Source organism: Neopelma chrysocephalum, unplaced genomic scaffold (assembly GCF_003984885.1).
Source record: "Neopelma chrysocephalum unplaced genomic scaffold, ASM398488v2 Primary Assembly neopelma1_69, whole genome shotgun sequence".
Lineage (NCBI taxonomy): Eukaryota > Metazoa > Chordata > Aves > Passeriformes > Pipridae > Neopelma > Neopelma chrysocephalum.
The window spans coordinates 2,976,145-2,991,817 of NW_020897729.1; the positions used below are offsets into that span (position 1 = coordinate 2,976,145).

The 15,673-nt window shown below is 42.6% G+C and overlaps 1 protein-coding gene across 6 annotated transcripts in view; it reads right to left on the reverse strand.

Moving 5' to 3' along the window:
• Positions 1–15,673, reverse strand: part of ABCC5 (ATP binding cassette subfamily C member 5) — a 73,226-nt gene that overhangs the window by 3,396 nt on the left and 54,157 nt on the right. For all 6 annotated transcript variants that reach the window (XR_003534583.1, XM_027685384.1, XM_027685383.1 and 3 more), the window contains 8 exons: positions 8,823–8,963; positions 8,035–8,186; positions 7,492–7,608; positions 6,108–6,343; positions 3,656–3,769; positions 2,502–2,614; positions 1,710–1,818; positions 71–298 (listed from right to left, as the gene is read on the reverse strand). Coding sequence is in view for 5 of the 6 variants with exons in the window: in XM_027685384.1 (XP_027541185.1) it covers positions 71–298; positions 1,710–1,818; positions 2,502–2,614; positions 3,656–3,769; positions 6,108–6,343; positions 7,492–7,608; positions 8,035–8,186; positions 8,823–8,963 (1,210 nt within the window). In the remaining variant the exon portion in view is untranslated. The remainder of the gene's footprint in view (positions 1–70; positions 299–1,709; positions 1,819–2,501; positions 2,615–3,655; positions 3,770–6,107; positions 6,344–7,491; positions 7,609–8,034; positions 8,187–8,822; positions 8,964–15,673) is intronic.

The following is a 15,673-nucleotide window of genomic DNA, read 5'->3' on the forward strand; positions in this document are numbered from 1 at the left end:
CCAGAGAGCTCTTTAGAATTCAATCAATTATTCCAGGAATAATTTCTACTTTCCCGATAAGAGCACTCACCATGTGGCAGTGGTGACCCATCCAGCAATCTGTCCAGGAAAAGCACAGTTTGGAACGTTCTCCATTTAGTGAGGTCAACGCTGCTGGCAGCAGCAACAGAGTCCAGGGGCTCTGTGGTCCAGAGTTTGAAGAGTGTCTCCACTGGTCTCGTCAGACTGGATCCCTGAGATAAGTCCGGCTCAGCTAATGGAGGTCCTGTAGCATTGAGCCAACGTTCAAACTCCAGTCCTGGAATGAGGAACACCAAATATGTGGAGCAGGGATCTCTGCAGGTAGCTTGGCTGCCTCAAAGTGCAGGACTGCTTCTAACATAGTTAAGAGAGGTTCTAACAACAGCAAATCAGACCAATCTACAGTTACAGTGGCACAGCAGCATCACTGGGATAGCCTATGGGACACCTGGAAGAGTGCCAGCAACACCTCTCCAAACCTAACCATGAGCTTTCTAGAGCTCAAAGTTGCAGCAAGTAAGTACAAAAACCACACATGCCCTTAAGGCAGCCAGGCTGACAAGTATCTGTGATCAAACTATAATATAAAACTTCTTGTGCATGCATTTCTCTTTCTCAAGATTATGAGGAACGCTAAAGAAAATTGGGAAAACCTGCTTCATAAAGAAAAAAAAGGGAGGTGAGAGGGCTGAATAAACTCTTCCTATCCATCAGTAAAAATGAGCAATTTAAATTTATTTATATAATAAATAGCAAAAAAATAGAGTTTCTGCACAAGCAGCAGAGCCTGCTTTTCAATAAAGCTCTTCCCCTTGACCCTTTACCACCTCAATACTTTTCTAACCCCTGGCAATACTTCCTGTTCCACCCCATCTACCCTAAAACTCCTGCCTCCTGCATCCACTGAATACTAGCCAGGCAATAACTAGCCCATGCTGTGATTAACTTTTTAGCCAACCACTGATCCAAGTAAAACACAGAGCTGCTGAGCTCCTGCTGCAGCTTTCCCCCACAGTAAGTTCACTCATCCACACCTCTCCACAGGCAGTTTCCTCTCCACAAAGCTGAAGGACCCCAGTATCTTTAAGAGCTGTACTCCCCTGCTGGTCTGGTTTAAACTGATTAACGCGTTTAATAAGTACTTGCAAGGATGGACAAATGGCACGATAACATTAGTCTCGTTTCTTTAAGCAAGTGGGCTAGTAAGCACCTAGTAGATTACAGATCTTCCATAAATCCACCAATAGCTATAAATAGGGGATATAAGAGAGAGTGAAACATTATGGAAGAGATTTTATGTATGTGTAGGACCTTGGGAAAGTTATAGTTCTTAAAGCATGTTTTCTATAATTAAAATAGATGAAATTTCAAAGTACGTTCACCTTTTTCCTGCATTTGAGCATGTGTAAATCTCACATGCACTGATCATTCTGTCTGCAGAGTGAAAGGTGAGTTAATGGGAAAGTTAACCAGGGGCCACTCAGCTAATTAATGCCCAAATTGTCAGCAATTTAATATGTTCTCATTCCCCAACACAGTGACAGTAACAATAAATTCTGTCACAAACCTGGCTGTTGCTGAAGGGTTTTGTTCACCTTAGCATTTCCCAATGCATCCTCCAAGCCAAGCACAAAATTTATCATCCAGATTTTCTACAGTGTTTACAGTTAACTAAGTAAATCTCCTACCTGCTTTGCTCTCAACACATTGCTCTTTCAGCTCTGGAAAAAAATTCAGGAAGGAATCCAGAAGATCTTGAGCCACAACGCTGGTAAATTTGTACTTCTCAATGTAGGCCTGAAAGAGTAAAAAGTTCAAATTATGGTTAGGAGAAAGACAGCTTCCTTTTGATGTAGAACCACTGCATGCAACAACAACAACAAACAAATAGAAACAGAAGAGTGAGACCAAGCATCTGAAGATTTAAAAGAAATAATCAAAAAAAATATTCTCCTTTTTTGCCCAGACGAGTGAAGCACCATAAGAAAAAAACTGAGTAGCTGCAAATACACTGACAGCTGTGTACCATTTCTTTTTCCTTTTCAAAAACAAGTCAGTAGCTGATAATTTTCTACAGGTTTTGCAAATGTGCTCCAAGGCCGCAACCTGCCCTTTGTCACCCTGGCAAAAAAACAAGCAGCTAACACTTCTTAGTAGTGAAACAAGCCACATCACTCCAGTCACAGGCAATCTGTGCTGGAACAGCTTTCTAATTACTTGGAGCAGAGAACAAGAGATAACAAAAATATACTACTGCTCTGTATGTAGCACCTCATAAGCTCAGAATCTAAAAAATTTCGTAGAAAGATTCATCTAGGTTGACAGACAGGCCCACAACATTCTTCCTTCTCAGACACAACTGTGTTCAACTTTACCCCTAGCAATTAGCCACAGTGATGAAACCCAGTGAAAAAGAACCAAACAACAACAAAAAAAGCAGCTCTAAATTGCAAGAGAAGCACGTGCTTATTCACACTCACTCTTAGGAAGGAGTCAAAGTGTCGTGGGTCACCACAAAGCTGGGACAGGTAGTAAACAAAGCAGTAGCCTTTCTCATAGGTGAAGAGGTTCATTAAATTACTGGGATTTACACCTGAAAGGAGAAGACAATGTGATAAGACACTCTAATGAGAACAGTGATTTCCAGCCCTTCGGAGTATACAGAGCCCTCAGAGATCACCAAGTCGAAACATAGTGACTTAAAACCCGAACAAGCCTGTTGTCAGTACATTTAAGTTACTACAGTAAATCAAATGGATGCAGTCAAACACACAGCCTGATAAATAATAATTAAAAACCCAATTATTGTAAGGTAAGTACTAATTCCCAATGGAATAAGTCAGTCCAAATTAGAGGTCACGGAAAACATCTGAAAACAAATCCTTTTCTCATTTTTCAGTGAGAACTCAGGGAATTGCCATACCACAAATTTTCAAAGATATCAATATAAGGTAATCACTACTTGCTCCTCTTTTGAAACTTCCAACATGTGCTTTTCCATTCCATTCAGTTCCAGTATCATCTTCACTTGCATTTGAGGTTGTTTTAAATACCACCTAGATTGAAAACTGCTTCACCCCACCAACAGTGACCACAGACCTAGAGAACTATCAGTGAAGAAGATACACAGATCTGGAGTGCATTCATGCATCTGGCTCAGGGAATAACCAAATAGCCTCTGCACAGCTCAACCTGGAGCAAGTGCCTATGTCTATCAGCATGCTAAATACACACATACATAGTTCTTACATGAACACATAAAACCAGGAACATTTAATAGCAGAGGATTTCATGTGATGTTTCCAAATATGTCCATTATAAACTACTTTATTTTATAAATTCAGAATTTCAAGCCCACACAGCTTTCAAGGCAGTTTTTCAAACTCTTTCTGCGCAGTGAGTCTGTTCTGTTCTTACACAGAACAATATTTATAAAGACGAGTTATCTGGATTCGAAGAAAACTTCAAGGCCAAGTTTCCTTACTTACTTTTAGCCTGGTTTACAAACCAGTATTTCTTTTTTCTTTCTTTTATAAATGATAACGTAAAAATCAATCTTTTTTTTTCTATCTTCCAGCAGTGATATACAAACGTGTATAATTTTGTGTACATTAGCCTCTGCCAAAAGCAATACCTGGCTCCAGTTTAACCTGAAGCTTGCTGACCGGGTTGTCTTCTCCAAGGAGCTTCATCTGTCTGTGGAGAGCATCGAGGCGGAATGCAGTCTCCAAACATGTGAAGGCAGCTCCTACCCCAGAAAATAACTTGTTAGTTGTGGGAAAATGACCAGCAAAACCTGACCTGTGCAGGACTAGCACAGCTACAAAGTAAAAGCTGCCGAAGATGCAAAAGACACAACAGCGAGACAGAATCACAGTAATGTAATGACAGAGAAACCTGAGTGCAAAACATCCTTTCAATTTGTAGTGGAAGTCAGAACCTAACCCAGTGCATTTCCTCACTCTGATTAAGCAGCAGGCTGCACTGAAAAACAAAGCAGCATGAGAACTATGCTAGAGTTACATCCTTGACATCATCTTATCAATTCTTGCAAGATAAGCAGAGCAGCACTGAAATAAGTATTGTACAGGTAACTTTCAGGAAACAATCAAGTACTACAAAAACATAATGCCACTGGTAGAAGAGCAGACACAACTTCAAGTTGCCAAGGATATTAATAAGTAAATGCCACCTCTGGGTGAAAAGAGAAAAGGATTAGATTTGGTTGGTATATTACTGATCCTGTGTATCTTTTTTAACCCTTATCTACCATCCTACCCATATTTTGTCATATATTTTTCACCTTGCACTCATTAGGGCTTTTTACAGCTGCAACTGGGTAGGCTATTCCTTCTCTTCTCCCTAACTGCAGTGCAGAGCATTCCATGCTTTCAAGCCAAACTAGCTGTATTACACTGGCAAGTCAAGAGATCTTTCCTTATGCCCTTGCACATGATAAAGGCAGAAGAAAATGAATTTTCAGATTCAGAAGATACTTAACATCCATAACTATTAACATTTTAGCCTTCTTTGCTAAGTTTTCAACTTGAACAATAGTGTTTGTTACATAGATCCAATCTCACAGTCTCGATGTATGAAACACCAGAATCCAATAAAAGGAAAATGCGAATCAAGAAGCAGGATATATCTGGAAGACAGGAGAATCTGTACGGGCAGAGCAAGGGACGGATGTGCTTCCCAGGGGAAAGCAAGAACCAGGATAGCTAGTGTTAAGGGCAACTACTTCAAGCTGCAGGGAGAAGGATTAAGCAAGATCCAAGAGATGTGGTAGTCAGTGGACTCAAATTTCTCTAAACAGTGTCATTACAAAGATGCTTTTTTATTAAAAACAGAAGATACTCCAGAAGTTATGTCAGAAATGGCAAGATTTAGATCAGAAGTTTGTCTTAGAAACAAAACACAAAACAGAATGGAAAAAGAGCTTACTAAAGAATGGCACAGGGAAAGGCATTTCTTAGTTTCCTAACAAACGCTTCTTGAAACAACCAGTTCTAAATTTCAAGAGAACAGACCAAAATCAGCAAAGAGCTTGTTCTGCGTTGGAGGGACAGAGAACAGGTCTTCTGACCTACTCATATCACTGCCATGTATAATGTGACTCAGGACAGTCCTAACCACTGAGAATTACTCAACATAAAGCAGCTTTCAAAGATAGACAATATGCAATGTAACATCTCCATAGATGCTCAGAGCACTTCTTTCCCTAAACGTAATTATTATCAGTTCATCTCCAAAAACTATATACACGAATAAAAACAAAAGCAATCTTCTAAACACTTTTGCTGCCAAGATTTCCAGTAATTTTTCTGAGATTGTTTAGAGCAGACATGTAAGAATACACGTGGAACTGGCTTTTAAGAACATAACAGGACAAACTAGAAAACTGTACGTTCCCATTATTCACTTCAGTAAAAAGCAAATTATACTTAAAAACAAGAGGAATGATTTACTACTTATATATTCTAAAGGCAGCACCAACAACTGGTTTGTGAAATTCACTGACATAAGCAAAGGCAGGGCTGTACAGTCCTGCAGGAAACCTCCAGCAGATAAACAGACAGCTACATAAATGTATACATTTTTGTTGTGCTATTGCCATCATTCATTCTAACAGCAGGTACCTACTAACTGATCAGGATTAGAAGGACACCTGTTCACAGGACAGTTATTTCACAACGCAACCATAATAGGATTCCTTACATCTTTCTCTGAAGTATCTTCTGCTCACCTTGCTCTGACATATGAACACCTACCTGGTACTCAACAGTAGTTCCAAAGTCCCTACAACACTGTGCTAATGCACCTCACTCAAAGCCTCTGCTACCATAAGAGGTATTGATTCCACCCAAAACCAAGACAACATCAAACTCTAAGCATTTAAAGTGCTCAATGCAAAGTTTGTGGCTGTGTGAGGGGGTGTGTTCCAGAAATAAATAAAAAAAATAAAAAATTAAAACTGAAAACCAGCTCCCTACAGACTTTTGAGCTTCCAAGGCAAATATCCCACTGCAGCCAACTCTGTCATGGTAAGGTGTAGCCAAGGAGACATGTTTCTGCAGGTGTACCGTAGGTCTCGGTGGTGATCCGGCGCTGCGCGTAGGTGGCCAGGCCCTCGCTCAGCCACATCTCCTCCCAGGTGGCGTTGGTGACTGCATTCCCAAACCAGCTGTGGGCAACCTCGTGGATGACGTCAATGATCAAAAACTCGTCACTCTCCAGAATGGAAGAGATGATGAAGGTCAGGCATGGGTTTTCCATAGCAACAATAGGGAAGGATGGAGGAAGAAAAACAATGTCATATCTAAAATTAAGGAGAGAGGAGAGAGAGGAGGTAAGTAAACTACAGATATTTCAGAAGACACACAGTAACATTTTTCTTTCTTTAGGAAAGGCTCATCCGAGACCTTTATGTGACTTCGTGAACAAACTTGCTAGACCAGTGGTGCCTAGTTCTTCTGATCAGGGAATCAAGTATTTATTCTGTTGGCCAAGGACCTGCTCACATTTAAACATAAAGACTTGACAGTCTTTTCATGTGCAGCAGATCCAGCACTTCCCAAAAGCATCATGCTCCCTTCACACACACAAACTCATCACAAGTTGTGTATCTGAGAGCCAGAACCACTAAGTTTACACTATATACAGCAGTGTAACACAGTGTTGAGTCTCCAAAGGCCCCCTGGAAAGAGAGAGACTGGGAAGCTATCAATGAATTAACTGATTTGGTTTACATGCAGTGTCAGCAAAATAACTCAGATCTGTCTGCTTCAGAACACAACAATAATATTTGGTTTGTTTTCTAAATTTCTCTACTAATGATCAGCACTGGCACACTGGGCAATGTTGCCAGATTACTTCAAGTAACATTTTGTAAGTTAACAACAATGAGATCTTCCTGCTTACCTTTAGCAAAGAAATATAGGAAGCCTTGGTAAACATGGTCTCTCATCCAAAGAACGAAACTACTCTCTTAAAAACATTCTTTTGTAATACATAGTCAAGCTTAATTCAAGAAGTATTAAGGTTGGTTTTGGGGACTTGGACTCTCAATGAGTCTGTACTGAGATTTTCAGTATCTTCAGGCCCACCACAACAAATACATCACATCTCAAGTGCCACATGCAAAAATAAATAAGATAAAGAAAACAGTCATACATTTTAAATGGTGTCTGGCCCAGTGCTGGGCTTGCATCACAAAACATCTTCACTCCTTAGGAAAGATCCACTGTCTAGAAACCTTCAGTTCTGCCCCATAAACCAGGTAAAACATGTCTGTGCCTTCATGGTCCTCCCTGCCACTTGTGGAGACAAAACTCTGGAGTTTGTTTCCCACTACTACAATCGTCAGTTGAAATACCTTGCTACTGCGTAGGGAGAAAGCATGATCATTTCTCAATATTGTTTTATTTTGTTCCCATTATACATCCCTGGGAGACTGATTAAACTCACCTTCCCCATATATAAGGGCCATACAGACTCTCTGCAGCAGTCAACCAGCGTTCAACAATGCCAGAAAGCTTGCTGATGGCTGTTGGCAGCAGGCAAGGCTCTGCCCACACTCTGCTCCTGTCAGAAAACAGAAAACATCAGGTGATACTTCAGCAAACTGAATTATCTCTTAGAAAAAATAACCTGACTGCTCAATACACTTCCATGTATGGTAATAGTGAGAGGAGGCCTCCCATCAGACTCGGGCCCTCTTCGGATAACGTTCCATGGGAAGAGGTAACCAAAGACCCCTTCAACAAGGCAACAAGAAAGCAGCTGTAATGACTGCAGGGGACAATAGGCAGCATTTATGAAAGAGGAATATATCTTTGCCAGTGCAGTTCCATGAATTTCTTTACACCCAACTACACCTCAAACTCTCTCAACACTCACAGCTCATGGACCCAACTGTTCCAATATTACTGACTCAATGTCATTAGTACTTACAACACAAAGCACTGTACAGAGACAGAAAACACAGAATCAACTCACTGCAAACCTTACCTTGGACCTATGTCTGCATGTATAAGGTCTCCTGCCACCAGGGCCACTAAGTAGGCAGGAACTGGATATTCCATGTAAAATTGATATACACCTTCCTCTTCTAGGTAGGAACTTTGGGTGGCACTCATCAACACCTGTATGCCTGCTGGAGCCTGGAAGACCAACATCATACACATCAGCTCACCAGATGATCACAGCTGAATGACTACACCACAGATCTCTTGTTTATTTCCATCTGTCTGAGGATGTACATTAAAAAAAATCATTTTAGATAACACAGAATGTAAGATTTCTGTGAGGTTTTTATACCACAAGCTGCCCAGCCCATGAAAACATACCAACCAAAAATATTACTTCTCCTATGTGCCAGCTGCCCCAAAAGCACTCACATATCAAATTATTGCATCTATGCAAGATGCAACATTATTTGATATTGCTTTCAAAAAACTTTGGTTTTTTCCTTTCAAGAATTGGTAAAATACAGTTGAGTATTATCATCAATAACCATTACTGGAAGCAACCAGCCAAATTCTCTCTCATATTATCCATTTCACAATTACTCTTTCAGCATAGGGGAACAAGACCCAAGTGTGATAGGCAGCATAGTTACCTTCATGCCACTACCCTGATTCTGGCTCAAGAACCAGAACGGGACCTAAAAAATGCAGTATTTTTTATAACTCTGAATCACAATTAATATTTTTATCATGTGTACATACATGATGTAACTATGCTTTCACAAGGGAACAGCAACTAAGAGCTCCATTCACAGGCATTCGGTCCCTTACCTTGACAGTAGCTGAGTAGGTGCATTTCACTGCAGGGGTGTCAAAGCAGGGGAAGAAGGAGCGGTTACACACCGAGTGGCCCTGCGTGAAGACAAATGGCTTGGCATTGCCGTACGTCAGCTCTGGATCCAGCCACCAGATCTGTTAAAACATGACGTGAAGAAGAGGTGAGGGAAAGTGACAACACGGATGAACTGCCAAAAACTAAATCTGAAATCAAGAGGATTGTGGAGGAGAAGCACCACCTCTGTTGTTTGGCTCCTCAGATGAACACCTGGCACGGGGCACATTTCCATTTCTAACAATACATCTTTCTACTCCTGTTTATTTGCTGGGACTGCTCAGAGGAATTTCTTACTGCCTGACCACTGAGTGGTGACACCCTGCATAGTGACTTCCAGCCATTCACTATTTCTGTTGTGTCAATTTGCTTGGTTAATAGCAAGTCCCTAACAAACATCCACACAACCTCCTTCTCAGAGGGAATACTCTGGATATCTTCATGTTTATAACTCAATATGAACAGGAGTAGAAGGGGTGAGGTAACACAAGCTGGGGGGGAAAAAAAAACAACACCCAAAACAAACCCAAATCCACAAACTAAAAAACCCTGAGGCTGAACAGTGTACACAACATTATCTGTGACCCTGACACTGCCCTCCTGGCTGAAGCATCAAACATTTTGACACTATGCAAAAAAGTCAGTATATGTAAGAAACATCTGGTCAAGGACACTGGAGGCCCCTTTTTACAGAATGGATAAGGAGATTCTGGGTGGTCACAAAAGCAAAAACCAACAAAACATAACACTGAGCATGTCAATTTTCAGTACCAAACAGCAAATAAATCACAAGTCAGCCCCTCAGCAAATAATTAGAACAGATTAAGAATAATAAGAAAAAATGCAATTATTTGCCTTTTGTTTTTTCTGTTCCAAATGTTTGTGCTTTCACATGCTCCCTGCCTCCAACTTTGAAGTGTAGGAGCAATTTTAAATAAGGATTTTCTTGTAATCCTAGAACTCTGGAGCTGAACTTTAATGGAAAATATCAAATATTGTGAAACTTGCAATAAAGCTGGAACCACTGGAAGTCTTGGGAACAGTCAAGCACAAGGAATAAAACTTCTGAGTCTGCTGAATTCTTAGATCAAAGGAACCAATAAATCTGAAATCAGGGAACAGCAGTTAGTGCAGGCATTAGTTCAGTTCTGGTCCTCAAGGGAAAGCAATGAAACACAGAGGAGAAACCTGAGTACTAAGTCTGCTCATGTTTTAACAACATATTACAACTCTGTCTCCTAGTTAACCTGTCTTCTGGAAGTTAAAGTTTTCTCTCTCTCCTGTCCTATCAGGTTACTCTTTGTTATCTTCTCTTGCCTTTAGACCTTTTTCCTCAGCTGCCAGCATACTCCTCTCCCAAATCATCCACTGCAGCAGCACCCCCGGGGATCAGTGAAAGGTAAAGACAGGAAACACACTGTCAGCAGCTTCCAGTTGTTCACATGGAAGCTCACACTTCCACTGGCAAACGTTTGGGTATTTTCAGGTGGGAGGCATCACAAAATTAAAAACCTCTACGTAGAAGTAACATTAATCTCAGAACAGCATTCTTATCTTGAAATTTGGTTTAAGATTACCTTCTTCTGTTTGAGTCTCTAGGGCCAGAAACATGCTTAAAGCAGGACTTCTGAGGAAGCCTGTCTGCTCACAGCACGAGGGCTCAGGCTGTGCCACTGTTCACATCCACGTGCTGCATTTCAGCGTAGCACTGCCCACACTCCTGGGTCACAGCCCAGGGGCACTATGTAGCTACAGATTTCCACTCCATGGATACCTGCATTTCACAGCAATGAATACTGTCTCAGCAATGTGACATTGTGGAACTGGAGACAACTATTCCAGAAGGCATTTGGGGACATATGTCTCATTAAACCCCACAGTTTGAAACTAATAGCTTCCGCCCAGATCACACATTCACAAAAAAATGCAAGTGCTGTGTTTTAACCCAGAGTAGTAGCTTTCTAATGATCCAGGGAAGAGGCTCAGAAATTAAGTTTTTAAAGATATGCCCAAATGCCAACTGTTAAAAGCACTCCTCTGATCCGGAGCTTTGTGCTTGTGTCACAAAGTCTGACTTATGTAAGGTTGGCCCTGAAGAGACTCATTCTCAAAATGTTCTGTTTCCTTTGCTTTTTGAGAGACAGAAAAGGCTAACAAAGAAAACAGAAAGATAAGGCACCACCAGACCTAAGTTGCAACACTTCAGTAGGAAGGAAAAAGGGCTGACAGACGATGTCTTTAGAGTAGAGAGATAAGGGGAAGTTCACCCTGAGCAGGGCAGGAGGAAAACATAAGCAGGAAGGGGAGGGAAACTGAGAGTTGATTCTTGTTTACAAGAAACTCCGTAAATTAAGGACAATTTCTTTTCAACCAATACCCCTTTATTTGACATTTGGTTGGAGTTAAATGAAGCACCAGCCCCACAAGCCAAGAGGGAAAACATTTGCAGAGGATGAAGTATTTTTTTCCCCTGTTTTCTAATGTCTGCAGCTACATGGCAAGCCTCCGTCTCTCTTTCCAGAGGCACTTGGAACAATGATGAAAGTTATCCTGAAACAATATAAATAGATCTGTAATATAAATAGACCAGGCTATGCCACCGGACAGAGGCAGGGCTATGGGCTGGGGAAAATGACTATAAGCAGCACCCCAGAAAGGAGTGTGAGGCACAGGGTGCTGCTGGGGCAGGCAGTGGAGCCCTGCACAGGGACATAGTGGCATTTGGGGCTGTATCATCTACTCCACATCCAAATCCCTCCTGCGCTTCCCTTGGGAAATACACATGACATCATCATAATGCTCTTCCTTTTTATCTAGTTTGCCATGTATACAGGAAAGCTGTTTCACACATTAAAGCTGTTCTGTGATGCATTTCAAGCGAAAAAATCCCTGCTGCATGGTTCCTCTGCTGAACAGAGGCTTTGGGCAGCCCAGGTTTCACCCTGCCCACATACTGCAAGAAGCTCTCACTTTATAAGACACCTGCCAAGAGTATAATTTTTATTGACTTAGATCATAATCTTTTACCTAAATCTGGCAAACAACAAAGGCAATTAGCTAAGCCTCTTTCAGTTTTAAATCTCTCCATGTTTCTACATGTATTATTGATGAAGGTCCCAGGAAGAGCTGCAACGCCACAGCTTCTGTTCTAGGCAAACAAGCTGCTCCATCTGATGACAAAGTAAACCAAACACCTGAGATGCACAGCATGTGACAGGAGCAAGGCACACCTGGGCAGCAAATCACTTTAGGGGGACTGAGAAATCAAGACAAATCTAAGGAACACCTGAGAAGTTTCAGCACTGCAAAGAGGGCTGTCCTTTTTGCTAAATCCTGAGGACGAGGAAATGCTATCATTTTTTATACCAGAACATAGAGCCGGATTTTCATTTAAGGAAAGAAAATAGCACTGATGTTAAGATGTACTCTGCCAAATCAGAGGTGTGACACAGTGGGCAAGAGAGAGGTGTAAATTTTTCTCTCTAGGGAAAAAAAAAAACAAAACGAAAATATCATGCAAGAGTATTACTTGAGGGGCAAGGGAAAAGAAGGGGAGGAAGAGCAGAACTACAGTCCCTGACACACCTGATCAGTGTGTGCCTTCAGCCCACACTGTGAGAGATACACAATGATGATGACAATCTTGCCTCTGATGGAAATTGGTGATGTACCAAGCATATGGTTTCCTAACAGCACAGGGAGCTGGAATGCTCTGTGAAAGGCAGATTTAATCTCTCAGCTGTCTCTCAATGTCCATCAAACAACCAAAGATCTTGGCTCCTTCCTCCACACGAGAAATAATGGGACAGTCGAATAACATATCCAGATGGCTCAAACCAAGTATATCAAGACAAAAGGTTTCCAATTTTAAACACTCTACTATCTCTGCTGCTGATCTTACTGCCAACACATTCACACTTCACTGCAACATGAATTTACTGTTTTATAGGTCCCATAAGTATGTTAAGGGTCCCACAGAAAATAAACCCTGACCTAAGGAGAATATATTCCTAGAATGGCCAAAGAAAATAGAATTCCTAGAAGAAAGAGGTCTAACATTGTAAAGTTGCCTCACTGACACAGAAAAAAGGAACTGACAGGATACGTACAAGACACAAATATAAACAAGTTCACCCTTATACACATATGGGTTATTCTTCCCTGTTAAAGTGCAACACTGGGCTGGAAAACAGCAATGACAGAAAGCACTACAATAGCATCAAACCACTTTGGATCCAAAAACAATAGTTCAGCATACTGAACATGAAGGGCTAGAACAGGTGCTACTTGAGGACAAATATTTTCCCAGCCAAAACCTACAATAGTGAGCGAGCAAACACAGTAGGATTTGTCAGTCAGCATGCCTGTTTCTGCTTTCCAGTATCACTCGGGAAGGGCAGTGCATGCCCCTGACTCTGACCATCAATAATCTTTTGACATGAGTCCTTGCAGCTTCATTTCAACTGAAGCAGTACACACTATTAAAGGCACAATAAAGACTTCAAAAGACAGGATGAGAATAGCTAGTTCACCTCTGATCCAGGGGGAGCAAGACAACAATAGAGGGAATGGAAGAAATTTTCTGCTCTTAGCATCCTCAGATATGGGACATCCACATGGGACGGTGTGTGGGGCCAAGGAGGCAACACACTAATGCAAGGTGAAACTAAATGGACATCACATCAATCAGTGCCCTGCACCTTCCAGTGGTTTTCAGGTCATTCCTGAGACTCAGATGAGTACTGCACTACATCTGAGATCATTTCTCCACAGACTCAGCAGGACAGGCTGCCCCTTTGGCAACAGGGCTGGCAAAAACCAGGGGTAAGCACAGGCCAGCCTAAAATAAAACAGTTTGTTCAAGAGGAGGAAAGCGTGTTATCATGTACTTCGGGAGGTCTGGCTCAGCCAGACTGAGAATGATTGCACACAGCAATGCCAAACGAGCTTTAAAGCTTTCTCACCACAAACAAGGCAGAGTGGACAAAGAAACAGGTTTCTTCACAAGCCTTGGGAAAAAAATAAAGAATGGAATCTTCTGAATGCACTGTGGGCTACGTGGAAGAGTATTGTACAAGGAAATATTAAAACCAGGAGTTTCAGAGGTGAAATGGAACAATATCCAAGTGGATCTGAATTTCAAAGTGCCAGAATCTTACTTCATTTTCACACTTTAAGGGAAGGACTAAAACATTAAAAAGGAACCATGTGACCACAGGAAACTTCTGTCAATAAAAACCTTCATGTGCAACTCACTGTTCCGAGTGAGCCAATGTATTAAGACTACCTAGATGATTCTGAGGATGAAATTAATGTCATGAACTTCAATGCTGTATTAAAATTAGACAAAAAACATCCAGCAAACTCATTCTGTTCCGCAACGCCTTCCTATCATGAGGAAAGGCCTACTATTTACTTGCTGTTGGGCTGTTTTCCAAGAAACTGTTATGTTCAATTCCTGCTCTTGTTAAATACCTTGTAACAGTCAAATAGATCCACACATTTACTGATTTTGACCAGTGCAACAGCAACACCAAACCGGTGGGCTGAGTCAATTCCTTTAGGCAAGATAGAGGCAGTAAAGTTGCAATATTCTCAGGAAAACATTCCTTTTGCAAATAGATTCATGAAGCACATAATGAAAATCACATCAGTTTAGTTCCAAACCTGAACTGACTATACAGTAACAAAAAGAATCAATATTCCAGTGATAACTTCATGTTTTCACTGTCATAACTTCTTAAAAGCACAAGATCTGCTAGGCAGCAACTAAAAGGCCAGGAACAAACCGCTTCTAAATACCAGGGGTTTAAAAGAAGTGACAGAATTTACAAAGCATCTCGCTGAGAAAGAAGGCTAATCAACAGAGATGTGGAAGCACCTCCATGACCACATCCAAACGGGTGTTTTGGGCCATTTCTCATCCCTTTTCTCCAGCAGATAACTTGTAGGAACATGTGGAATCACCCCTGATCTTCTCAAAGCTCCTGACCACAGCTCTTTGGAACGTCAGCCTGGGTGTGCAACGCCTGATTTTTTAAGTGTCTGGCAAAACCCCCAGGGAAACTCCTGCATTGTGGATGACATAACTTGTCTTGAAGAACTGAGTCGAGGCAAGAGTTTACAAATTTTCCCTCTCTTCGCCAACAACTGCAATGCCCTCAAAGGATGAAAAGCTTTTAAATTACTATCGTGGTGGGGGATGAACAGCCTTGGGGGCCACGGAGATACATGGGGGAAGGCAGGAGGGAGATCGGCTGGGTCGGTACGAGCATCGCCGCTGAGTGCGGCGGGGGACCGCGGGCGGGGGGCTGGCACCGCCGAGTCCCCCTGCGGGCACGGACAGATGCTGCTGCCGAGCGGGCCGGCGCTGCCCGGCCATGGGGGACGGGGACAGGGACAGAGCGGCTGGCAGTGAGATACCTCCCAACGCCTTCGCTGCGGGGCCGGGGCGCTTCCCCGACGGTCACTCACAACAGGAGTAAAGATGCGCGACAGGCGCGGGTGGCACGGGAGGACTCCGCCAGTCACCCCGGGACCCCGTTTCCTACATTACCACCCCCCGGTACTCACGGCGGGACCGTCGGCCGTGGTGTAGCGGACGATGATTTGGAAGGGCTGGTGCGGCTGGAGGGCGGCGGGCAGGGAGACGGTGAGGGACGAGCCGTAGTCGGTGAACGGGTCCACCCTGAAGCCGAGCGGGCAGGCGGAGCAGGGCGGCTGGGCGAACAGGGGCAGCGGCGGCGGCGGCTCGGCGGCGGGCGGGGGTCCGGCGGGCGGGTCCCCTGGG